Below are 25,070 nucleotides of genomic sequence, written 5' to 3'. Positions count from 1 at the left end.
TATTTTGTTCTTTCATCATTTGAATGACTAGATGTATGTATCTGTAGAAGTTAGCTACAGCCAACAAACCGTTCTCAAATGACACACTTTCTTGACTGAATTGGAAAATTGCAATGGAATAGTGCACCATCTAGTGTTACTTTGAAGAACTACAGGCAAAACAAAAAAATACAACAGTACATTCAAACAAACCAAGAGGATACATGTTTTATTGATAAAATAACAAGGTGTATAAAAGGTGTATGGATAGAATTGAGATATAACTATTATAACTACTTTAACTACTATATTTGTATTAAACAAAAGTAGCTGGGAACAGAAAAATATATTAGTAGTTAAAGTCTTTGTAGAATCATCATGCAGTTATTTTTGCTTTAGTGGAGAAGTATGGATTAACTTGACACTTAATATGTGCATGCCCGGTAATTTTCTTTGTGTAAAAAAAAAAAAAAAAACACTTTGCAGAAAATAATCCAGTCTTTTTTTAATATCAACACTAGATGACACTATGCAGTTACAAATGATTTATAATCCGGCTTAAACTCTGTGACTTCTATTTCATCAGATTCTCTCTCACGTTATAATACGCACTGCTCATATGAAAACCAACAATTCCCGAGAGTCCATCAACCATAAATTATTTTATTGCATTTCATTCAATACCTAAAAATAAAATTTCAAACATAAGTAATGGAATCGTTTTGTAGGTTGATTAAAAAGGCAACAATATGAACATAAAAACACATACTAAATATGATCCCATAGCATCCTTATGTCAACATCCACATGAAAGAGCAGTCAAGCTGCAACCAAGATCCATTGCTGGTGTTGTGACAGGGGTTGGGGAGGAATGGTAATGGAGGATTGACACCAGTGAATGATGGTGTCTCTATTCCCACAGCAACAGTGTTGGAATCAGAACACGACAGAGCAATAGAACACCTAACCCCTCGGTTCAGTCACTAGGCAACAGAGTACTCTCCAACGACGTTGAGATTGTGACTAGCAAATCTTATTCATTGAGAAGTTAGGTTGAGATAATTGTACAATTCAACAACACTGAAATTATATTTATATATATATATTAAAGAACAGGACACAAATATATTGAGTGTTACCAAGAGACTTTTTCAAAAGAGTCTTTAGTAACTGACTCATTATTGATTCGGCATAGCATCATAAGCAGCAGTATTTCAATAGAAGTTTTTAACAAAAGACATTTAACAATAGATAGAACATTAGATAATCTTTCATTAAAAAAAAAACATGGATAAAATACACTGAAATATAATATTCAAGGGGTTTCTCATCGACCATGTGTCCCGGTAACCACTTTTAGCCCTTTGATTGTTGCAATAAAAATACTGATTCAAGTCTCAGTGCATCGACATTGCTTTCAGTTTAAAATAATCTGGAACAATACTTGTCTGTGGACCTCTCTACCTGAAACCACCTAAATTATCCACTACCCCAGCAATTCCTAGTATCTCTCTATCCCCATACATTCAGACAGCTTATTGCATTAAGTGGAAACAGCACACACACAGGCTTCAGTCGCAGGTTCCATAACCTTATAATCCGACAGTTGAAATTAGGGCACAACTGTGTCCAAAATGGCAGAGCTGTTAACTAGACAGAATGACACTACTCTAGCTACTGCTTACAGGCATTCACTTTCATCCTGACCAAGGTGTTCAAAGAAAATAGCCATTGTTCTTGATTGAATGGGATGCTGAAGGCTGGCGGACCGAAAACTGATCTGAAACAGGAGGAACAGCGAGAAATGTCCACAACTGAAAGTTACATTTTTTTTTTTTTTTACCATTTCACCCACGTACTCAATTTCTAAAACTATTCCAAAGTTGTGCCCACCATTCATTCCTGACCTCTGAAGAAGTCATTTGTGAGAATGTCCAGGTATTGCTGAAAACAGATTATGGAAGACATCCTCTCAACTACAAAGTATTGTATATACTGTAATTCCTGTACTCTTTGAGGTAACCATAGTGCAGTCAGGTCCCCATGTCATGAAGTCTCTTTGGGGTGGCACTGAATTCACCTAATTTTCACAATATACAATATAGTCATAAAGTTCATATAAGGAAAGGATTTTGGTTCATTCCAAACTGCATATAACTGCTGAAAATCTTTCAACTAAAAGGGCAAAAGGTAAAACTAAATTGTTCAGATAATCTTTTTAGTATCACAATTCACAGAGTGTGGTACAATATATGTACAGTATATTGTATGACTTTTCTGATGCAGTTTTACATATAGAGTATTCATGAATAAATATTTGCTGTGCACCACTGTATTCAAAGTAGCAATGTTCATAGAAAACACTCACCACTAACCCTTTACCTCCCTTCATTCACTCTTAGTAGAAAACATAGCTAAGTCAGTAACCTCCAATACAGATGTGTTCACACAACTCTCCTCCTTTAAATATAAAATACGAGGAGTGAAAAAGACAATGCCGTAAAAAGGAAAAACAACTTCCCAGACTCCAGATTTTACAGGCAGGGGGCGTTTCTTCGCCTCACAAGCTAGATGGGAGTTTGGACAGGCCGTGCTCCATCTCTGACGTCTTGGCAGGGGACCCTCGGCGACCAGGCTGGGAGGGTTGAGCTCCAGAGGACGGGGTGTGAGGTCCAGTCCCTGAAAGCATCTGGCTCAGGGGCGCCACGTTCCCGTGGATGGGACTGTAGGGTCTACTGATGGCCATCGGGGAGGTAAAGAACCCACCTGAACCCCCTGAGGAGTAGCCCATGCCCAGAGGCTCTCCCTGGGGCAGGAGGCTGTGCGAGGAGGAGATAGTCCTGACTTCCTGGGTGAAGAGCTCCAGCAAGGACTCTGCTCTCTCTCTAGGGGGATCGATGACCCTTCCAGGGCAGGAGCTCTGGGGGGTGAGGGAGAGATGCGAGCCGACAGCACTAGGGGGGTCACTGTGAGGCCCGGACCGGGCTCGCACAGGGCTCTGAACGATGGGACTGTGGGATGTGGGTGTGTAACAGGGCGAGGCGTCTCTAGAGCCGTACTGAGCCAGAGACGCTAGCGCGGAATGTTCCGGAAGAACATGCGGGAGCAGGACTGACTGAAGGCTCGGCAGACTTCGCTGCATGAGAGAGGACGGGACCTCGGCTACAGCGACTGGCTGCTCGTGCAGATATCCGCCGGGGAATTGGGTGCCACTGGTGAACGGAAAGTGAGGGATGTTCAGACCAGCGAATGTCCGGCCTGCTCTCTCATGACTGGATTCCATCTGCTGAGTGCTGCTGGCGTGAGAGGACTGCAGCTGGCTTAGTATGGGGCTGACTGAGCTGGAGATCAGTGGGCTTATGCCGGAAGCAGAGGGGGCTGGGAATCTCCCTGACAGCCTCCCTGCTGACCCCTGCAGGGGATGCCCGGCCGGATGGGCTGGGGTGGATGAGGCACAGGAGAAGGGCTGAGGGTGGAGTTGAGCTGTGCAAATGGAGGGTGACCTCCTTAGGGAGGCCTGTCTCATGGGGAAGGAGGAGGCTGAACTGAGCTTGGTATGGGTCTGGGTCTGGATGTGGCTCTGAAGCTGGGCTTGGATTTGGGTCTGGAGCTGGGTGTGCATGCTGCTGTTGGAGGTCGGTAGGAAGGTGGAGGTAGGCGAGGTGCAAGCTGTGGAGAGATGCTGTACCCTGAGGGAGGCCAAAAGAGGAGTGTCCACCCCGGAGCGGAACTTGCTGGAGCTAGCAGGGGAGCCGGGCCCCGAGACACAGCAGCTGGCCGTCGGAGCCCCCACATGGACTCTCCTCATGTGGCCCGAAGAGTCCTTGAAGGAGCCAGACATGGAAAGTGGGTGGTGGAAGAGGATGGGAGGGAGCTGAGCGTGGTGGCTCAAAGCCAGAGCCAGAGGGGTGGTTGTGGCGGCAGCCTGGAGGGGTGCCTGGACCAGGGGAGCCCAGATGACTGGGGTGGGTGAGGGTGGTGTGGGGAGAGCTGTTAGGGTCTGAGTGGCTGCCGTCTGGATCAGCTGTGTGCCGTGGGCCATGTCTCTGTCGTGCTGCACGATCCTCTGGATGATCTCGTTTTCTTGGAGGTTGAGGGTTCCTGCGCTCAGGTGGTGTTGGACTTTGTTTCGCAGGACCGAGTTCCTTTTCCCTTTGGGAGAACAGAATGAGATACAGCCATTACCGCCAAGACCGGTGAATAGTATTAGCTGGGTGACGCAATTAGGTCTTTTAAATACATCAAAAACATTCCTTGTGAAGAATTTGGGTTGGGAAATGTGCTGACGTAGTCTGTCTTCCAACTTGCTTTACTTTAACTAAATGTTTCAATGTTTCCTTTTCACACGTTATTAAGGGTATTGTGACTAATCCACTTGGTTGAGGGCACACTGTATAAAAGACAAACATGTTAGTTCCGGTTGCTAAGTGCAGTCCTCACCTATTCGGTCAAGACGATCAAGAGCAACGGTCTCGAAGGCTCGTCTCATCATGGGGAATTCCTCCAGCACCTCGTTGAAGTTGTCCACAGATAGCGAGTAGAGACGACAGTAGTTGTCAGCTCTCACGCTCGCTGTCCTTCTGCCTCGAGTCAGCAAACAAATTTCTGTATGGAGATGTAAATTCAAATATGCCCTCTGTCTGCTCATCAGACTAGCATACTCCATGCTAGTTTGGATACGCTATTTCGAAAGAAAGCATTAGCACAATTTCAGATGTTTTGACTTAACAGGTGGAAGGTACAGATCGCTTAGAATTTAATTCCAGTTTAAAAAGGATCAACCCTTGGATACATTGTAAATCTTCATACTTCCCAAAAAATCTCTTAATTCTCTTTAAATATTTTTCCCATTTCTCTCCGTTTTAGGGCTTTCAGCACCATGTTTGAGAGCAGAGTCCAAAATTATATCACCACCATAAGATGATAAAACACAAAAAGAGCTGTGTTTCACAGATGGAGCACTTAATACTTTTTTTGCAGCTTAGAGTTTGTCCTGATTTCATCTGTTCTGCCAGATCAGGAAAATAAAATAACCCTCCATTTTATAAAGTTGGGAGTGTTTTTCAGGACAGACATTTTGCGGATAAGGACACTCTCTCCCTCCCTCTCTCTGTCCTCATTTTATTATGTTTATCTTATCTATTTACTGTATCGTGCAAACAGCAAGTAGAGAACAATTTCTCTAATATCTGTGCTGCTATGTTTACATGTAGCCTTCATCAAATAGACATTTCTGTTGCCGGATCTTTAATAGTGGTACTAATGAGTGGCATCCCTTCATGTAAAGTAAAGATCTGGATATGAACATCTGCTACATGACTAAATGTAAAGCACACATAGTTGTTCACAATGGAAAAGCTGTTTGATTTGTTTGAGGCAAAGACGAGAAACCTCTGTTTCCACTAAATCCCAAATGCTTTTAATTTTCCCATTTGAACTTGTCACAGAATTTAATCTGATGAATCAATGGCTTATGTTTAAGAGGACTTTCCCCAGCTTCTGAAATATCTCAATTCACTGGTAGATCCCTTGGGTAAAATATAACAATGCATCCTCACACTCAGAAACCAGATGTACACTTACCCCCAAAATAGGACCCATCTGACAACTTTGTGTCCTTGATGCTCTTGGTCAGCACGCTCACCACCCCGTGCTGGATGAAGTACATCTTCTGGCCGATGGTGCCTTCACGGATAATATAATCCCCCGGTTGGAAGACCTCGAAACGCAGTTTGGTCAGCATGGAGGTCACAAAGTTGGGGTCGGCATTGGCAAACAGAGGCATGGATGCCACCAGCTTTCGACAGTTGAAATTGATGATCTCCTGCAATAACATACACATTCCAGATGCAGCTCCAGGCCGTCTTAACTAAAGAATCGTGACACCAAGAATATGAACATATGACACTTATATGAGAGATGTGAAAACAAAGGCTTAATTGTGCGTGTTATTTTCTCAAATTGACCACAAAAGAAGGCCTGTCAGTAATTCATTCTTTAAGTGTTAGTACAACTATGAATAGGTCTTGGAATTTGTAACCTGTGGCTATATCCATATATGGATGGTCATTTATCAGTATGCCAGCAAAGCGACGGTCACATTAAATTCGACATTTAAATGTGGTATTTTTGGGTCTGAATGAAGTGCAGTTTTTCACTCATTTGACGACTAAAACGATCATCACTTAACATGAACGTGAATTCGATCTTGACTTGCTAAAGCGTCGATGCTCATGGCGGCACATAACAGCAGCCACAGCATAAGAAGTTTGATGACTCAGCAGAAACCGTTTAGCTGCACCTGTCACAACCGTGTACGGTACATGGCGGAAAGTTCTGACCTCTCGGAGCGGTTCGTTCAGCTCATCTAAGATGCTCTCCTCGTCGAACATCTTGCCCTGGTAACGATGTTCATAGTAGTCATGTATCCTCTGCCGCATGCCGGCAGGAAGCTTGTGGAAAGACATGTACTGTTCAACCTGCTTGTACTGCAACCAAAAAAAAACAAAAAAAGAGAACACATTCATGAGCAGAAGAGTTCATTTAAGAGAAGTGATCTGTGGGGCATCTGTATTCAGACAGCTGTTTGTTAGGCATGTAGGTCATATCTCCCATTAGGCTACTCCTGTGCCTGTGAATTAAGTCCCTAAACACTAGCGTACCAAAACTGCTGTTGTTGTACAACCATTTGGTAATTGCTCTGTGGCTTCAGTTGATCGGATTTGTTTGGGAGAATAGGGACTGTTCCTGACATAATATCTGATTGGCAATCATTAGTATAGGCTGCCGCCCGTATTATGGAAAGGTATATAGCTTAGGTAATGTCCTCAAAACTGTCCTGACAGCCCCCCCCCCCCCCCCCCACACACACACACACACTTGATTCATCAGATAAATTCAGCTGTTGTCAGCAGTCTGCATGTAATCATGTTTACCAGTCTGCCCTACAAGGACAGCCAATTCACCTCTAATACAAAAGTGTGGATGCTTTCTCCTGTTTTTTTCACCTCTTTAATTCCCTCCTTATTCCCTCCTCTTTCCTCTCACTCTTGTTACTGGGGAGGCCATTCCAGTTGGATCATACTTCCTGAGGGCCATGTCTCTGTTTTATATATATATATATGTATATATTATATATATATATTATATATATATTATATATATATTATATATATATTATATATGTAACTTATTGCTAGGCAATTTTCATTATCTGACCTTTAGCTTTCTTCAACTGTTTAAATAGTTTATAGTCCATTCTTATGGGCCAGTTTGTGACAAGCATATGCTGTCAGTTTTTTTTCTTCGAAATCACTCACTTTCTCCTGGTACTGTCGTCGAGACGAGTCCAGGGATTGGATCAGGGCTGTGGCATGTCCTACAAACATGGCGAAGCAGGTGGCCCCAACGATCATGCTGAGGATCGTCAGCCACACATCAGCCATGCCAATAGGAGGGTACAGGCCATACCCAATACACAGCATGTGGCTCATGGCCTTAAAGAGAGCGTAGGAGTACTGCTGTCCCCAGGTGTCATTCTACAGGAGAGAGAGAGGAGTTGGGGGGAGGAGGGGTGGGGGGTCGATGTCCCGTCCAAGTAGCTTTGCTCAAGTGACCAAAGGTCACACATTTGTACGGCTGTAAAAGCATGTTTTTCTTTTTTCGTCTCTTCCTCGGTTTACTCACCACCATCTTGTTCCTGGTTACCCAGCAGTCTGATGGAAAGTCCTGCAGCATGGGTACCAGGAACTGCAGACAACCATCCCAGTGACACAGCAGCAGCATCATGGCAATCAGGTTGACAATGCGCACCATGGCGCTAGCCAGGTCATAGGTCATATGAAAAATCTATAAAGTACAGATTAGAAGCATTAATCAGGGTTCAATCACAGAAAGTGAATTAATTTCTTAGTGTGGGCAAATATGAAATGTAAATTTGTGCCCATGATTAATAACACAGTGTTATTGCGGGTTGCTTGTAATATGAGTCCTCTTCCAGACTGCATTGTTCTTAATCTGCCTTAGACCACCAGCACAAGGGATATTCAGTGTTAGGTAATCCTCTGCAAACGTCCCTAATGGCCCACAAAGGGGCAGTGATCTTGGTGGGAATTACAGGAAAAACATCATGCAAGGGACTATCCCTTTTTTTCAGTGACCATTTGCAGGGGGAAGCCTAATGATGCAATGAGGATAGCGATGGGTGAAATTCAAGGTGATGAAGCTTCAAAGGATGAAGTATGTAAAACCAAGGATAACCTTTTGTGGTTATTATATCTATAAACTATAGTAAACATTAAAAGGAAATGTAAGGCACAGATTCTTCATCGCTCGGGCTGCCATGTTCACACACAGATTTCTATGTGAGACAGTAGGACTACATTTCCCAGCAGGCCCTACCTCCTCCCACTGGTGGATGTAGCGGATAAGTCTGGAGAGACGCAGCAAGCGGAGCAAACTGAGGATCTTGGTGAAGCGTACGATCCTCAGCGCCCTTGCCGTCTTGTAGAAGTCTGAATCTATGCGGGTCTCCACGATGAGGAAGATGTAGTCGACGGGGATGGAGGAGATGAAGTCCACCACGAACCAGCTCTTTAGATACTTGATCTTGATCTTCTGCGGGTCCAGGATGATCTCTGTGTTGTCCTCCTTGACAATGCCCGTGCGGAAGTTGAGGACCAGGTCCATGAGGAAGAAGGTGTCGGAGACCACGTTGAAGACGATCCAGGGAGGCGTGTGTTCGTCCTTGAAGAAGGTGATGCCCACGGGGATGATGATTAGGTTTCCCACCATCAGCAGCAACATGATCAGATCCCAGTAGAACCTGCAACCGGTTCAACCAGAGTTTACAGTCTGGCCAATCACACAATCATCATAACGTACTGTACCTTCACACACCTGCCGATGTGACTGGAATTAAGATTTGTTGGTGTAACACCACCCCTGTATATGGTATGAGCTTCCGTTTACAAGGATTAGGCATGGATTAATTACTTTGGTGATATTTGAGAAGAATACCTTAGATTTAATATGTCCATTTATTCAGTCATAAAAATGCAATTATTGCAACTAAGGTTGCAATTATCACATGGCTTACCAGTGAAACCAGGGTTAAAGCATAGATCTGCCTAAAGAACAGACCACAAAATATAATATCTTAGAAGAATGGAATGCTATACAACCATGTATAAAGAGGGCAACGACAGCTAAGCTTAAACAGTGTTTGTGTACCAGGCAGCGAGTGTTTAGTTGTCTATTCTACTCCATCTCTTTGTTGTAATTAACCAGCAATTAACCATGGAGGACAGGAGGAGGACAATGATACACACCACTGCCTAGTATGGATGACAAGTTGAGCACACATCAGCATTTTGAATCTGGCCTGCGAGGACGCATGCATTGACCAATCAACCCTTCCTTCTAGAACAGTGGTTCCCAACCCTGATCCTCAGGGACCCCCTGCCCTGCATGTATTAAATGTTTCCCTGCTCCAAGACACCTGATTCAAATGAATGGGTCATTAACAGGCTTCTGCAGAGCTGGATAACAACCCATTCATTTGAATCAGGTGTGTTGGAGCAGGGAAACATCTAAAACATGCAGGACAGGGGGTCTCGAGGACCAGGGTTGGGAACCACTGTTCGAGAATGTTTTATATTAAAATCACAGCATAACCTGTATTGTATAGGTATTGACAACTGCAGATTCTGAAGGACATATCCCATGTCTTCTTATGCATCCGACACAAAAGCCAGCACACAAAGCGGATCATGTGCCAGAGGATATCTGCAGCCATACCTACAAGCAGTAATGAAAAGTGAACAGCGACTGAATGGATGGATGTTTCAGTGGCCAGGTTTCTCAGCCTGCAGATAATAAATACACTTTTCAGCAGAGTTCAGGAGACCAATAAATGTACACAGTTAAAATAATAGACCCACAGTGACATCGGGCCCAAGATGCATGACTGAAATAGTGACATGTTCTGCTTTCAAATGAGCTTCCCGTGGCCTGTTGCAAGCGAGAGGACAGAACACTGAAGAGTCCAGAGAACACTGTAACCTCACAAAAAGTACAATGCACCAAGGGCAGGGCCACCATTTGTCATAATCAGCTTTCTGTTATTCTCTGCCAAACAAAGCATTTGCATTTCTGTACATCTCTGCAGTGACACACTGGTCCTAATTGCACTTCCCCTCTCTAGCTAAATCCACCGTTATCTCCCGGGAGTCCATGTCATCTCCAGGAGCTAGCGCTCAGCGGGCCAGATGTTGAGTAGTTAGCATTACCGCTCTGCACACGTCAGTCATGCTGTTGCTGCCCAGAGCACAGAAACAGCTGGACCAAAAAGGGCAGTGCATTATGGCCCACTAGTTAGAGTTGCCTCGCACTACCTTCACTTTGCGGGACATCCTCTAATTCCCTGAGGGTCATAAGCACAAAGAGCAAAATGAAGATGTCCTATCCGTTTGGTTCCAGGAGACGAGTCTTATGTGGGCCGGAATCAGACAGGGATGTCAAAGTACACAAGGGATGTAGTGAAGGGAACTACAAGCAAAGTGAACACAAAAAGGCTTAAAAACGGTCAAAGAAGCTTAGATCAATCAGGTCAGCTGAAAAAGGGATCACATTTGTTCTGGGTACTTATCTCTTGTTGCTAGAGGAAAGTACAAGGATCACAGCGGTAACCTTGCTTGACGATTTACTATAGACACACCTATGGATCAAGGCAGGACTGTGAGGACAGAGGAGTCCTGTAATGTTTACACTGCTCTTTTCATTGGAATATCACAACTATGGAACTGACTAAATGCTTAGTGAGGGACTTGCTATCTGCTTGTGATTTAGCAAACCCGTGAAGTCAGAAATGTAGGTCCATTAAATGACAAGTATGTACTATGTTAAGAACCAAGTGCAAGAATGAATGCACCTTGGGTGTACGAGTATGTTGTGGAAGCTAAATCTTTAAAGACACTAAATTAAGAATTTTGTTGGAAGTTACCACCGTACTTGCAAAGCTGGGTCTGTGATATTGAGGGTTGTCCATATTTGCAGGCCTGACTTTAGCAGTGGTTGCATCATGCCCAAACCATTTCATTCTGAGCTGCAGAGTATTAGCTTCTACAAAAACAAAGCCCAGGGCAGTGACACCTCAAACGCACCGCAGGGCTGACAGCTGGTAGACCTATTTGTTTGAACGTCCTGATTTCTCACTCCCATCATTTTTATTCCAATCTCTTTCTCTGCTGCTGTGTTATGAGTGTTGTCCCCTCCCAAACCACACCATATCTGCTCCATTAGACTAATTGTGCTGTAATAATCTCCTTTAGTGTGCTTCTAATATCTTGAATGGTCATGTTACCCTATTTTGATTACCACATTCCCAAGCCCCTGATGCACTCTCTGTAATCCATTGCCCTCACTAACTGATAAAAAAAGTGTAATTCAACTGAGTGGAAAAAACGGCAGTGACACACATCATGATGGCCTACTGCCTAGTGAAATACGATAAGTGGGTACTTCAAGGTTAAATGTCATGAAATTAATATTTTAGTGTGTCTGTGACAATTGGAAATCTATTCCACATTCCATTTCATGTCTAACAGACATTTTATACAGTAAGAATATTTGATTTTTTAATCTCTACCTCTTTATCGTTCTTTCTCAATAACCACATGCATATTTTTTTTTGCGTTTTTTTTGGTGTCTATGAGCTTGTTGTAAGTGTAGCTGTAAGAGGATTTTAAATATGAGTTAAATCCTTTATTATGCAAGCCAACACTGAAAAAAAATGATTCCACGAGTCAAAGAAAGGTATGCTTCAATTAGTGATCATAGAGGCGAGTCAATTAATAGACCTAGCTAATATCCACTCAAACACCTGTTTGGCACTATACCCTTGGCAACACCTTGGTTAAATAGGCGAGCCATTTGAGTATTGACATCATGTGACTTCACTCAAACATAGGCACACATTTTATGATTATTATATAGCAATATTGTAATATTGTATCACCTCAGGGAGTTTTGGACCTGTCAATTTACTTCAATCAAAAATACATGATCAGAGAGTTAAAGGTCATTTATACAACAAATAATACCTAAAATCACTGTATGGATGAATTATCCAGAATCCTGCGGATTTCACGCGCTCTCGCTCATGCTCCACGGCCCTCTCACTCCCTAACATTCGCAAAGAGAACTTGTTGACTCCCGGTTGAAGCATCGCCCCAAACTGACGGTGCATGAAGCCCGCTGGATACAACCTGTCGTCGTCGGGCATTATTTGATCGGTTCCTTCTAACTTGATGAAACTCGACTGGTCAAAAAGAGACGCCGCACCACCACGGCTACCCAGTGCTCCGTGTTCGCCCCCTGGGCCATGTTCGCTCAAGAAACTCTCCTCGTTGACAGTAGCATCTGCCTCGGGGATAAGGCGCCGTTGCTCAGCTGGATCCGATCCCACCGTATGTCGGCCGGTGATGGAGGAAAGACTACCTCTAAACAGGCGACAGTCCCCGTTCAAGTTAGTCTTCACGGTAACATCAGTTTCCAAGTCTACGTTCTTGGTGTGACCAATGCTTTTGCAACTGCTTGCGGGGGACGGTGAGGGTAAATGCTTCAATCCAATACTTTTCTTTACGGTGTCCTTGTCACCGCTATCTCCTTCGTCAGTCATAAAGGCTTTTTGTCCAATGTTTTGCGGCAAGCTGTACAGACGTTTTCGCATGGAAGAATGGAATATCTCCATTATGAAAATAAAAATAAACGTGCTTTAGAAAAATTCCGTGAACAAAGGGATGCGAAAAATGGAGCAATGACTAAACATAAATCTTACAGACTTAGTGGTTCAGAATGCAACAAGCAGTGACGGAGCATCAGCAGGGACAGGTCGAGTCTTTGACACTTGGAACGTGCTCCCGGTTTCAACCATTGAGATGTTCCATTAAAACGTGCCGCTTCAGTCCGACGATATTACACCTGAGATGCGTAAAAATGCGAAAATCAAGGTGTACATGAGATCAAACCAGGATGCAGCATGCTGTGTGTAGGACGTACCAGAGTGTGAGATCCTCAATGACAAAGCATCATCTCATGCTCAAATATTTGAGTCCTGTCAATTGCAAACGATAACACGCATTCACGCAGTCCGTATCAGCATTCAAAAACCACTGACATCACTGATCCTCCACCATCCTCGTGCTCTCTAATAACGTGAATATTATTGGAGCTAATGGGTTGCCATAGGAGCAAATACAGCACATGCGCCCAGCCCTTTCCAGTCTGGATAGTTTTAAAGGATGATTGAAGTACGTTTTCTTTGCCGTTGTGTTAGTCACTTATTTTGACTTCATGGCTCGTTTTTTAAACACCTGTTTTGAATTTAAGATGCCTGTGGTTTTCGGTGCTGAATCAAAAGTGGTATCTGTAGGCTAGTGCAGCTAATTGTTGTAGGCTACGTCTGCATCCAAGTTAATTTGAAACTGGTTTTAAAGACAAGTGATTAATTGGTGTTGTTTAGTTCCTACTCAAATTACCTTACAATCTGGAAACACTGAATTCTTTGAATTCGTTGAACATTGAATAGCTCTCTAACTCACATGCTACGTAGGCATGCATGGGTACCCAATTAAATTGCATTATTTGGTTAAAATGTAAAGAATGTAAAAAATTTTTTCCATCTGTCAATATTTCTTTGGTAACACATTAACCTGCTAAATTGTCTGGATTCAATCTCAACCCCAAATACCTGAAAAGGACAGACACCAAAAATATGTGTTCATTTATAAGCCATGGCCTGATGATTACTGAAAACTGTTAAGCGCCCAGCATCTAGCTGCACACAGATGGTAATTTTGCACACTCATTGTTAAAGGGGTCTAATTAATCCGATAACGATTTATTTTTCTCTTTCGTGGAATGGTTTTGAAGAATATCTCCAATAGACTCACACCCAGAACAGAGACCATTACATTCCTGGTAGCCTACATAGCTGGATGTCTGTATGTGATCACAACTTTTTTTAATAGAAAAGTGTACGTGTATTTTTGTATAATCTATGTGTTTTTGTTTATATTTCTCTGCTATCCTAAACCTCCGTGAAAACATTTGATAAAATCATTTAAATGCCTACCACTGAAACGTGAAATATATCATGTATCCTGACAGTTAATTGTACATCTTATTTTCTGATTCAATGGTGCCATCTTTAGGTGTGTTTGTGCAGTTTCAGATGCCTTGCGTACCAATTTAACAAAGTCCAATGGCTATGTGGATTCAACTGCTGCGCCCGCGCTCATCTCTTCATAATTATTTATGAAATGACCCCTATCCTGTTGACTCGTTTCCTAGTGGTAAATACGTAAAAAGAAAGACATATTTTACTGTGATTAGTTTCCACTCTTCTCCAGTTTCATCAAATTACTTCTGCTGACGGAGAGATGGGGGGGGGGGGGGGGGGGGGGACACTGACACTGATCAGACACAGCCTTGACCTTAATGCTGACAGGAAATAACCGGATGGTAACAGTCAAAACAGTTTTAAATGGACAGTTAAAATTCTCAATTTGTTACTATCAAGACCGTCGCTGATTCCAAAACACTGTTTTCGAGTGTAGTCGAAAAGGCAACGTCTAGATATGCTCATGTGCGAAGACCCAATTCAATATCTAAAGGAAGAAATTGACCTTGTGAAACTTTTGTCTATAATGAGTGTATTTGTTCTTCATGGGGCTAAACATTTGTATATTTAACTTTAGCATTCTTCAAGAGAACTTCATACTGGAGCTGTCTGCATGTTGGGAGGTCAACTGTAAGTCTTTCGAATGTCCATAGGGTGGTGCTGTTTTCATTTGCAACAATAAAAAAACCAAGAGCAGTTCGTTTCAGCTGATGTCTTACCTGCCATTATTGAAAACTAGTGCACACTGCCCAAAGATTTCTTGCATTATAGTGTAGATACACTGACATTGCAGTCTATAAAACACAACCAACTTTCAAAAAGCAATGCATTTTTTTTAGATTTTTATTCTTAAAAATGAATAAGGATTTGGGGATTGCTTGACAAGTTTCAAGCCTGACATAGGCCCTCTTGCACTTTCTCACACTTTAGCTATAGAGAATCCATGCAGTTGTGTCATAGCTATGTTGAAGCTCTAACAGTGACAACTATTTTAAAGCTTTATTACAGAGAGAACTCAAAAGCTATTATAAGTTTTCAATACATGTCAATATGGATAATAATTGCATAGGATAGAATAGCCATGCTATACAATACGCATACTTAAAATCTAAATCAATATGTTTAAAGGATCAGAGTACATTTACTGAATGAAGTTTGTACATATTCTCCATTATTTCCAACTTTTAAATGTATCACACAGTATGAATAGCTTTCATATTACTACATGTTTAGTTATATTAGGTGATCTTGATACATAAATACATACAAGTGCTTTAATTAAATTAAACCTCTGTCAAATTCAGTGGGACATTGCAAAGCCCTTAAAATGTTAAACAAGTACCAACTTATAAAATAGTATACAGCGGAATGAGAAACTGTACAAAATTGTCATATCATATCAGGTGTCATTTTCTTTTACATTGCAAAGTTAACGATGCTCCTAGAACACAAATGCTGATCTACGTAAAGCCACTCTCAAATGAACAAACCATAAAGCCATTTCTGTAAAAAACAGAAGGTTAATATCTTGCATGCTCCTCTGGAATCAGTCAAAATATAATAATCTGATCATTGGGACAAAATCATACACAACGACATGCAGCAACAGTGGTTATAATGGTAACAACTCTATAAGGAATGGGCCGCTTTGGGTCCGTTAACCTTACACAATAAAATCATAAGGCATGCCCCATACTTTAAAGCCAGTTGGCTCCTCTTCATCCATACTTAATGGCAGATACATGTTTATGAACAATTGCTATGAATCCACGCCTTGTTTACCTTCATATGGTCAATACATCGAGAATATGTTTCTATCTGTAAATGAAGAGCAGAGAAAAGTCAGTCGAAACAGATTTCAAAGTAATTTCAATGTTGACAGTCATTCTAGTGATATGATAGAACTCAAGACTTGACATGATGCTTAACAAAACCGTGTTCACTGGATAAACAGTGTGATCGGCAGTTCCTTTCCATCTCTTGACACCAATGAGAGAGGATGGAGATGAAATACTCACTTAGTTGACAATTTGTTCAGTTTGTATTCCTCTGGCGCAGGTTTTTGTCTTTGTGGTTGTTGGTGGAATTAGTTTTCCTGAAATAGGATATGTAATTGACACAATTAGGCTGATTTCACCCCATGAGGGTGATACAACACACAACCGTAGAACGCAAGACACACTCAAACTTTCAGCGTTAACAATATATACCATAGAGGCAAGTAATTCTGTAGTTGAGAAACTGGAAACAAGCATATTTGTCATTGCAATACATCTAGAACAAAGTTGTACTCACATTGGTCCAGCTGGTTCATCATCTGAGGCAGGAAGGGAAAGTGTTGAGAATTCAGTACAAATGAATCACTGGAGAGATGGTGTGCAACCGGATGACATTTTTTTTTTTTTTTTTTTTTTTTTTAAGGAGCATTGTAGAGCGCAACATGTTACAGTAGTAACACTGTAACAAGGCGCATGTTGTCTTCGTTATTGCTGTGTAATATGGGAATGAGTAGGATCAGACATGAAGCGCAGTCATGCTGATGGAATGGAGCAGGAAAGGAGGTGAGGATGTTGAGCAGTTCCCTCATGTGCAGTTCCTCATGTGCTGGAGGAAAAACCAGCTCAAAACTGGCATGAGGTCACTCACAAACAGGAAATAATGCCAAACAAGCACAACACCAACAGAACTCCAAGAGGACACTGTCTGACAACGTCAGGCAAAAGGCCAGTTTAGTTTTTTCTCAATTATCATGCACAGACAAGCACCACACAAAGAGATAGATTTACTCAGATTTCAGAGATGTAGGGAACCTGTATATATGTTCAAAAGTTAAGATGCCCTGCAGCATGTCCTTTAAACAGGATAACAACAATCCATTTCTTGAGTAACAATGACAAAACAGAAACATTAGCCAGCCAAAATGGGGATTTAGCATGTTGAACGAGAAACTGATTAAGAAATTAGACTTCAATCGTTTATTTCATGTCATCCAAGAGATACAGCACATATGCTGTATGCTCTTGTACTCAGGTACAGATCCTGTACACGTGGGAAATAGTGTTGCCGGGAAGGAGATGAGATTGAATGCTTATTGAAACTCAAGAGGCATGCAAAGTCTCTCACTTACCACAAACATGGTTTAGGTTATGCAATTTGGGAAAGGGAGGGGAAGATATTATAGTAGCTATCTTAATATGTAAACACAACCATACCAAACAGAAATATTTGAGGTCAGAGGAGCACTAGTGTGCAACCACTTCACGGCACTGTACGGCGTTATGCTAAAGGTTTTGAGGAAAGAAATTACAAAAAATACAAAAACTGAAAATTATAAGTTTAGTAATTGACCTAAACAAAATGTACTAGACTAGAATAGTGACTAAATATACACCTGTCTCAGAAAATAAAGGTAACTGAAAAATTCATATTTCCTGGTCAAACACATTTAGAAAAAAAAAAAAAAAGTGAAAACCTGAATGTTGTCACAGTTGTGTACTTAGTGAAGTCCCATGAAGACAACTTTGCCATGACAAGGTCCCTGACAGACGTGAATAATTAAAAACCTTTGCTACGTGCAGTGTCTTCTTTCTAATGAATATCAAATCAGTAAAACTGTCCTGGTAAGGTGTATCCAGCTGCAACAATGACCGTATGTTGAGAACGTGGTCGGGGCTGAATTATTGAGTGAAGGTGCAAGGGCAGTGTCAGGTGACTGATCTCATGTCTCCTGTTGGAGAACTAACCCAAGCAGCTACCAATGAACTGTCTCTCCGACTTCACACCCTCACTGTGGTTTGATTACAATCAAAAGACACCAGTGGTACAGACATCTTCTGGAAACCCAGTTTCCAGGAAAACATCTGCAGCTCTAACAGCAATTGAAACATGACCGCCATTGTAGAGACTCACCGTCTTGCATATCGTCAGGCTTCTTGCGTTTCTCGTACACCACAATGATGATCACCAGAAGGAGGACCTCTGCCAAAACCCCCAGCAGAGGCCAGAGGGGTGCCAGGTAGCTGCGAACTCGGAGGACAGAGATCATGGAGGAGGTGCCGATCATGTTTGTGGCGTTGCACTGGTAGTCTCCCGGGTCCTTCCCAATATCTAGGTTGACAATGCTCAGTTCAGTGTAGTTGTCTTTGTTGTTGATGAAAAAACGTCCAGAGGAGTTATCAATATCCTACAGACAGAGGGAGGGAGCGGGAAAAGGAAAGAGTGGTTTACAATGTGAAGAAACAACATAGATTTAGCCGCCACTACCGCGGGTTATCACATCAGATTCCGTGTTCAATCCTTTTGTCAGCCATTCCCTGCATTTCTAATTCCAGCTACAGGAACATTTAACATGACGCCCATTGCTACGCAGGGGGAATAGGTCCTACCATGTAGACACCGTTGTCCAGTTTGCGCCAGGACCAGATGGGGTAGGGGTAACCCACAGCCTTGCAGTGGAGGACGGCTCGCTGGCCCTCGTTTTTGTTCTCGCTTCGTTTGTGGCCTATGATGTCAGGGGCAGCTATGACAAGGAACAAGATCAATGATCATTGACCTTCAGTACAGGCGGGAAGTACTGTATGTACTTGACTGAGGACTTCTGTATAAAATGTTCTTAACATATTAGCATCGGTACATCTTAAAACAATAGACCTTACCATTACCATGTTTGTTTCATTTCTAGCTAAACGCTTTAGTTCTTCTAACTAAATTGGTTGGTTAAACCTTGGTTCATTCATTTGTTAACTGATGATGAGTCATTGAATTGCTGTACAATGGCAGAATTAAATGGATAAATTAAACTTCTTCAATTGATAAGTAAGATTAGTATTTATAATACAACAACCACGGCAGTACTTTTTAACAGAATACACATTTTCATAAACACAAGAGCACTCCTTTATACATTTGCTATGTAGCTATGCTCTCTGGCTTTCAACAGCTGCTGTGCAGCAGAGAAATCATAGACGCTCTCTCTAATCCACTAAATTAAGGTAATTCCTGTTAAGTCTTTTAGGCACGATTAGAAGAGAGCGCCATAGGGAAGTCTCTCAGCTGAACAAATGGACACACATACACAGTGACTCCAAATGGGATAAATAGTCATCAGAAAAGCAGTCATTCGTCATTGTCACGTGGGGGGTCCCTTGAGAATTTCACTCATTGTGCATGTTGTAAAAACCAGCCTCAAAACAGACTAGATTTTAGAGGATCAAACAGCAATAGATTATAAGGTCATGATCATTCTCCTTGCATGCCTTTTCTAATTCCGGTCCCAGTTTGTAAGAGAATAGATTTGAATAGGTGGGTGAAATACTTCCTACTAGATCGACTACAAGTGAAGGTATTCTAAAAGAATGACCTTTCACAGGAGATGTACACAGTATTTATTAGTGAACAACAATTTAATCATTTACCGGTATGTCAGGAATCAGGATCATCCATGAAATCCGAGAGTCCTTAACCAAAATGTCCTTTTTGCATCAACAGCTCCACCTTAGCCGGTGGAAAAAGCTCAGAGCTTTTTCAGTATTGAGACCTAATCTCAGTTATCAAACAGACAAGACAGCATCTGCTACCACTGAGCTGTCCAATCATTAGATTGGAGGTGTCAAGGGCATTGTATGCCCCTGAGAAGCCAATCAAGCTTTTTCACATGCCGTCACGTTGTATACTTGACAATAGTAACATCTCAAGCTTGTCTTGCTCCTTCAGTTCTTCTGTAAAGCAGATGACCGTTCCGAATCTTACCTCGAACCTCAATGGATAAATTGGCGGGGGGACCCATGGCGAAGGTGAAAACACACATGTACTCCCCCGCGTCATCTCCTCTCGGTTTGTTCAGCCTGCAGAGCAGATACACAAGCACAAATAACACCATGTCAACCCTCTAAACACTGTGTTTAACACCAGCAGAGACGCCGGGCCCGGAGGAGGCTCTGGATCCTACCTGTATTCAGTGTCTTTTAAGTCGCTGCGGGTCTCCGCAATCTCCTCTCCGTTCTTCATCCAGTAGCTCTGCTGGTGGGGGTACTGGGAGCTGGTCAGGTTGCACTGAAGGCTGAAGGGGGGGCTGTGAGAGTCCATGGGTAGTGTGACGGCGTCGGATCCGCTGATTGATGGGTCTGAAACACAGACGTGGACACGTGTGTGACAGATGTATGCTGCTCCCTCCGACCTGCGTGGGTGGAGGATGTGTTGACGGATCTGAACAAACAAAATACATGCAGCTGAGGGCTCACTAGAAAACCACAAAGAGAGCCTAATGTTACAGAGGAGCAGAATGGAACATTTGTAACAATGTAATCTATTAGTTATATTTGACCCGAATGCTTTGCTGAAGGGCGCCAAATTGACGTACGCGATGTGGGAATTGTACATCGAGATGTATTCAGTCATTTCGGAATAAGTCCCCCAGAAAAAAAAAAGTTACAAAGCACATTCATACATACCTTATACCACCGTGACGGCCCTGTGAATTTGTTTTACAGCAAACAAACATTAAGCATATAGATGTCTGTTGGCTCTGTCTGACAAACCCATAATATTGCATCTCACATCATTTGCAGCTATCAAATGTTGACTTTTAAGCCTGGGGGCAAGTGGACCCACCCTCCTCTTCGAGGAGTGACAGAGGGGAGATTTGTTTATTACTGATTGCTCTCCCTATGGCTTACTCTGTTAGAGAGGTCCATCTAAACTCACAATGTAAACTATTAAGTATCCAGTATACACTGCAGCTGGTCACATAGTATCTTCCTAGATCTTAGACATCTGAGGTCAATTATTGCAACATACAAAATGTGGAACAATTGAAGCAGGAAAAAGATAACAAAACTACAGTGGATTAATAACATTAGGACACACATTAGGTAAAGGGAAAAGTATTTACGGAACTGTTTAAGACAGTGGAAACAGAATAAAGCACTGAACTACTACTTGGACTACAGGGAAATTAGAAGCAGGGAGTGTTGGGACTGCTGAAGACTGTGAAAGTCACCAGTCGGAGGGAAGGACAAAACACAGCGCTATGGAGGCCCGATCACGATGGAGAGGACGTTTGATGCCTCTGCGTTAAAGGTTTGCAGTGCGGGAAGGCTTCTAGGAAGCTGAAGTCCTCTACTGGAAGGGGGACGTTGAGAAGCACAGGGTACTAGTGGAGCTGCCCTTGTGGGGCCCTTCTACACTGCCCACTCACTCTGCAGCACAGTAATGGTGGCCTGAGCACGGATCCAGGTAGTGGCTGGATTTTGGTGCAGGTCGTTTCTCCTGGGGTCGTTGCTGGCTCGGCATTCATAAGTCCCGGCGTCGTCGAGCAAGAGTCGCGTGACTCCAAGCACGCTCACCGCATTGGCGCCATAGGCCGTATTAATGGACACCCGGCGCTTACGGGCGCCATCCCACAGCTGCCTGAAGGAGTCAGCCCTGTTGATCTCTGCATACCACCACTGGATCTCTGGGGTGGGGTTCCCCACCACGTCACAGTACAGCTCAAAGGTGTCTCCCGTCAGCTTAGTTTCAGATAGGGGCGACTTGACAAACCCAGCTGAAGAGATGGGGTTTGTATCCAGCCGGATGGATGACGGGGTAAAAACAGGGTAAAGGTGTAGGATGAAAAGGTAAGAGAAATGAAAGGATAAATTAAAAGGGAACCAGTTGGAAAATAAAAAGAGGATGGATTAGACTGGAAATCATAATAGAAATAAATCAATAGAAAATTGAAGCAAATTATAAAATATCAAAATGATGGTTAGACAGGAGAGAAATAAAAATAGAGAGCTGTGTATAGCATGGTGTGCATACTGCATTATTTAGTCTTCAACCCTTTCTTCTTCTATGAAATATAATATATAACTTGACTTTGTCATAACAATAAACTAAATTAACTTGAGTTGACATCCGTAACTATCATCTTAACTCAATCTGACCAGTGACCCGGTCATTAGCAAACCAGTGCAGAAAATCTCAGACAGATCACAATCCTATGTAGTGACCCCTTCTCTCCTGTTCACTCAATGCAAAACTGACATACAAGCTTACAGTCACACACTGTCACATGCAACTCACAGTGTGCTGATTTGAAGACCCTGCCTCTCTCAGAAAATCATGAGATGAAAAGGGAAACAATTCATTATGAATCTCATGAGAGGGGGGAGGGGTAGTAGACAGAGCTGTGTAGTTCTCCTGAGCGGTTTCTAAGTTTGAGAAGAGATTTATGGAGGAGGCAATTGTTAGTCTCTGGAGAGAGTGTAGGCGAACAGTAATAGTCCCTCCCCCATCGCCATGGAAGCAGGTGCTTCATTCTGCATGAGCACAAGAACAGCTCTAGCTAGCCTGTTAGCTCCACATACTGTGGATGTGTCAGAAACACCTACCTTCCAACACAGTGAATAACAGGCCAGTGAATAACAGGCCAGTGAATAACAGGCCAGTGAATAACAGGCCGGTGAATAACAGGCCGGTGAATAACAGGCCGGTGAACAACTTAAAAGTGTGAAAGTGCTTTGAATGTGATATATTGCCCCTAGAAGGCTTTACATAAAATTCATCGGTTCACCAATTTAAGATCCGCTGTGTCTACTTCTCGAGATGTAGCAAGCACACATTTTTGTTTGCATCGCTTAATATGATCACATCTTGGCTCCTTTTCTGATGTTCTTGGATCTTAATGAGTTTCATTCGTCACATTTTGTGTTGTCATGGTTAATAGCCTCTTCATATGAGTGTGTTCCAATGTGTAAGCACACTGACTGCAGACACTTGATTACGCCTCTTCCTAAGGGGACTGTTGAAATGATGAATTTAACACTTTCTTCACACCTCAGGACAATTCTGGACATTACAATGAACCCTTTTAACACCACAGTTTGAAAAACACTTTTTATGATACGATGTTCGTTCCTCACAATTCCTATGCTTTTCATCCAGAGGGAAATCAATGCTCTCTCTGATCAAATGATTAGCAGACCTCCGCAGTGAAAATATATACTGGTACTTAGATGTTATTCAGGCCAAATGGAGCACACAGCCTTGGGGAGTGGCAGCCTAGCAGAGGGTTATATCTGACACCTCTACATATGAACATCTATTAGCAGATATAAATGGGTCCTCCTCCCCTGTCGACACCCTACGCACAACACCTTGTAGCAATGTAGTCTGCTGGACTATTCAATTTGGATTACCAAACCTTGTTGGATTCAAAGCACCAATCCTTAAATAAACATACACCATGACACTCAGGTTACAAGATGTGTGAGTATGGAGGACTGGTTAGGAGAGGAGTCTCTGGGACATTTGACCTCTGATACCTTAAACAACTTTATCTGGGATGTTGTAAACAAAACTGAAGATGAAATCTGCATGTGGAAAGAGCTCTCCAGGCCTGTTGTTACCCTCAATGACTTGCTTCAGTATAAGGGCAAGGATTTGTGGTAACGTACTGACACTAACGATTTATTTTGTAATAAAGTCTGCTTAGATTGTTCTATTTTGAATATTCTATGGATTTTTAAATTACTTTTTAAATGACTGAGATTGTATTGACTTCATATTCATAGCTTTGTTGTTTTTTTAGGCCATCAGTTCTACATGTGTATGTTCTCTCAGTTCACACACACAATGATGATTCCACCCTTGAAGAGAGATGTTGTGAGAGGACATTAAAGCTTGTTCCCTTTTGCTGCATATCTGGTCTAAAAATAGAAACATGCAGCAGAATGGACTGGTGCTATATACAGCACAGAAGATATCTGTAAGATTATTGGGCCCTACACATGACACATCTTGCATGTTTGGCCTAATGCTTTTTATTGCTGAACCGCGGTGGTCTGATCCATTTCTACCTGTGTGGTTATGTAGGCCTATTCTTGTATTCGGGGGATTGAATTCCCGAGTCATTAAACATATATGCATATTTAAAACACAAGAAAATTAAAGGGAGCACTAAAACTTATTTTCAACGGGGTTGGTAAAGGAAAACAAGATTTTATGCATTCAAAATGTAACTGTGGGTTGTAGCCTGCTAGGCTACTTGATTTAGAATTCGTCCCTCGTCCCTTCACCTTCTCAACGTTAAACTTGTCCTTGCTGAAGGAAACAGCCTTTGCGATAAATGGTCATCCACCGTATGCCTTCCTTATAGTGTATTAAAACATAGCAAATATTGTAACACAAAAATATATTGCGTAAATTAGTTGATAGTCAGCGTCATCTTAATATGTCACGTAGCTATGATTTCATTATTGATAGCCTACAAGGAGAAAATGTCAAATCTGGCGTTCTAATCACACGGAACAATTTACTAAGGTAACATTTAGAAAATGGCAATAGCCTACAATCATTACTCTGCAGAAAAACAGCCTCTGAGTATATACATTGCAATACGTTACATGCACAATCAACTGATTAAGACAGAGGCAAATCAGTCATCAGTCTCCAAAGCCGTTTAGCAGCCATAATTCCCCCGTTTTTTTTTAATAAGGCGAGCACATTCTTACCGTTCTGCGAAGCAACCGAATGCAGCATTAGTCCAACTATTGCCACCGAGAGGTACATTATTGCAGTTTTTCGTTTACCAGGTATCATCTACAAAGATAAAGGGACGAAAAGCCGGTGGGTAAAGGGTGAGGTTGCTTGAGTGAAGCAGGACTGGATGGAGGATGCTACTGAGCTGATGAAGCGACCCGTACAATATCCCAATTGGGCCACGCAAAAATGCGTCGATGGACCAGGCTGCTGGTACCAACGATACCTGAGCGGTTGAATGTGTACCCAGTGCACCGAGATCTCGACCCAATAATCGAATGGGAACCTATTCTAATTTAGCAAATCCCGCGAGACTCTGCATGTGGAGAAGTATACATATTACGTGTGGGCAAGGGCCTTATTCATGCCTTACTATGGATTGAGAACA

General features: G+C 42.4%; 2 protein-coding genes across 3 annotated transcripts; both read right to left on the bottom strand.

Moving 5' to 3' along the window:
- Window positions 1-576: 576 nt before the first annotated feature.
- LOC146259055 (potassium/sodium hyperpolarization-activated cyclic nucleotide-gated channel 1-like) lies at window positions 577-13,055 on the bottom strand. The gene is made up of 8 exons (XM_084672581.1): window positions 12,081-13,055; window positions 8,380-8,803; window positions 7,666-7,827; window positions 7,299-7,517; window positions 6,321-6,467; window positions 5,563-5,803; window positions 4,420-4,584; window positions 577-4,131 (listed from the first exon to the last, which is right to left on the bottom strand). Exons 1-8 carry the CDS (start codon window positions 12,728-12,730, stop codon window positions 2,540-2,542), a joined length of 3,600 nt encoding a protein of 1,199 aa, XP_084528707.1. The 5' UTR covers window positions 12,731-13,055; the 3' UTR covers window positions 577-2,539.
- Window positions 13,056-14,996: 1,941 nt separating this feature from the next.
- On the bottom strand, window positions 14,997-24,904 carry LOC146259054 (neuroplastin-like). 2 transcript variants are annotated; one of them, XM_084671443.1, is made up of 9 exons: window positions 24,655-24,904; window positions 21,357-21,704; window positions 20,109-20,283; window positions 19,910-20,004; window positions 18,547-18,680; window positions 18,071-18,344; window positions 16,457-16,478; window positions 16,180-16,256; window positions 14,997-15,979 (listed from the first exon to the last, which is right to left on the bottom strand). In XM_084671443.1, exons 1-8 carry the CDS (start codon window positions 24,740-24,742, stop codon window positions 16,196-16,198), a joined length of 1,197 nt encoding a protein of 398 aa, XP_084527569.1. In that variant the 5' UTR covers window positions 24,743-24,904; the 3' UTR covers window positions 14,997-15,979; window positions 16,180-16,195. The 2 variants fall into 2 exon arrangements, with proteins under 2 accessions (XP_084527569.1, XP_084527570.1); XM_084671444.1 differs by lacking the exon at window positions 21,357-21,704.
- Window positions 24,905-25,070: the final 166 nt, after the last annotated feature.

The sequence above is a fragment of the Hypomesus nipponensis genome, chromosome 14, assembly GCF_054491055.1.
Source record: "Hypomesus nipponensis isolate SF chromosome 14, ASM5449105v1, whole genome shotgun sequence".
In the NCBI taxonomy this organism is placed as follows: Eukaryota; Metazoa; Chordata; class Actinopteri; order Osmeriformes; family Osmeridae; genus Hypomesus; species Hypomesus nipponensis.
The sequence above is the reverse complement of the archived record's forward strand: the minus strand, read 5'-3'. Positions and strand labels throughout refer to the sequence as shown.

Coding starts and splice junctions, on each gene's coding strand:
- LOC146259055 (XM_084672581.1), bottom strand. CDS start 12,730: ATGGAGATATTCCATTCTTCCATGCGAAAACGTCTGTACAGCTTGCCG. Junction 8,804..12,080: donor CATCCATACAGTGATTTTAG/GTATTATTTGTT, acceptor AACCGGTTGCAG/GTTCTACTGGGATCTGATCA. Junction 4,132..4,419: donor TGATCGTCTTGACCGAATAG/GTGAGGACTGCA, acceptor GTTCTCCCAAAG/GGAAAAGGAACTCGGTCCTG.
- LOC146259054 (XM_084671443.1), bottom strand. CDS start 24,742: ATGATACCTGGTAAACGAAAAACTGCAATAATGTACCTCTCGGTGGCA. Junction 16,479..18,070: donor GCCTGACGATATGCAAGACG/GTGAGTCTCTAC, acceptor TTCCTGCCTCAG/ATGATGAACCAGCTGGACCA. Junction 16,257..16,456: donor GATGAACCAGCTGGACCAAT/GTGAGTACAACT, acceptor ATCCTATTTCAG/GAAAACTAATTCCACCAACA.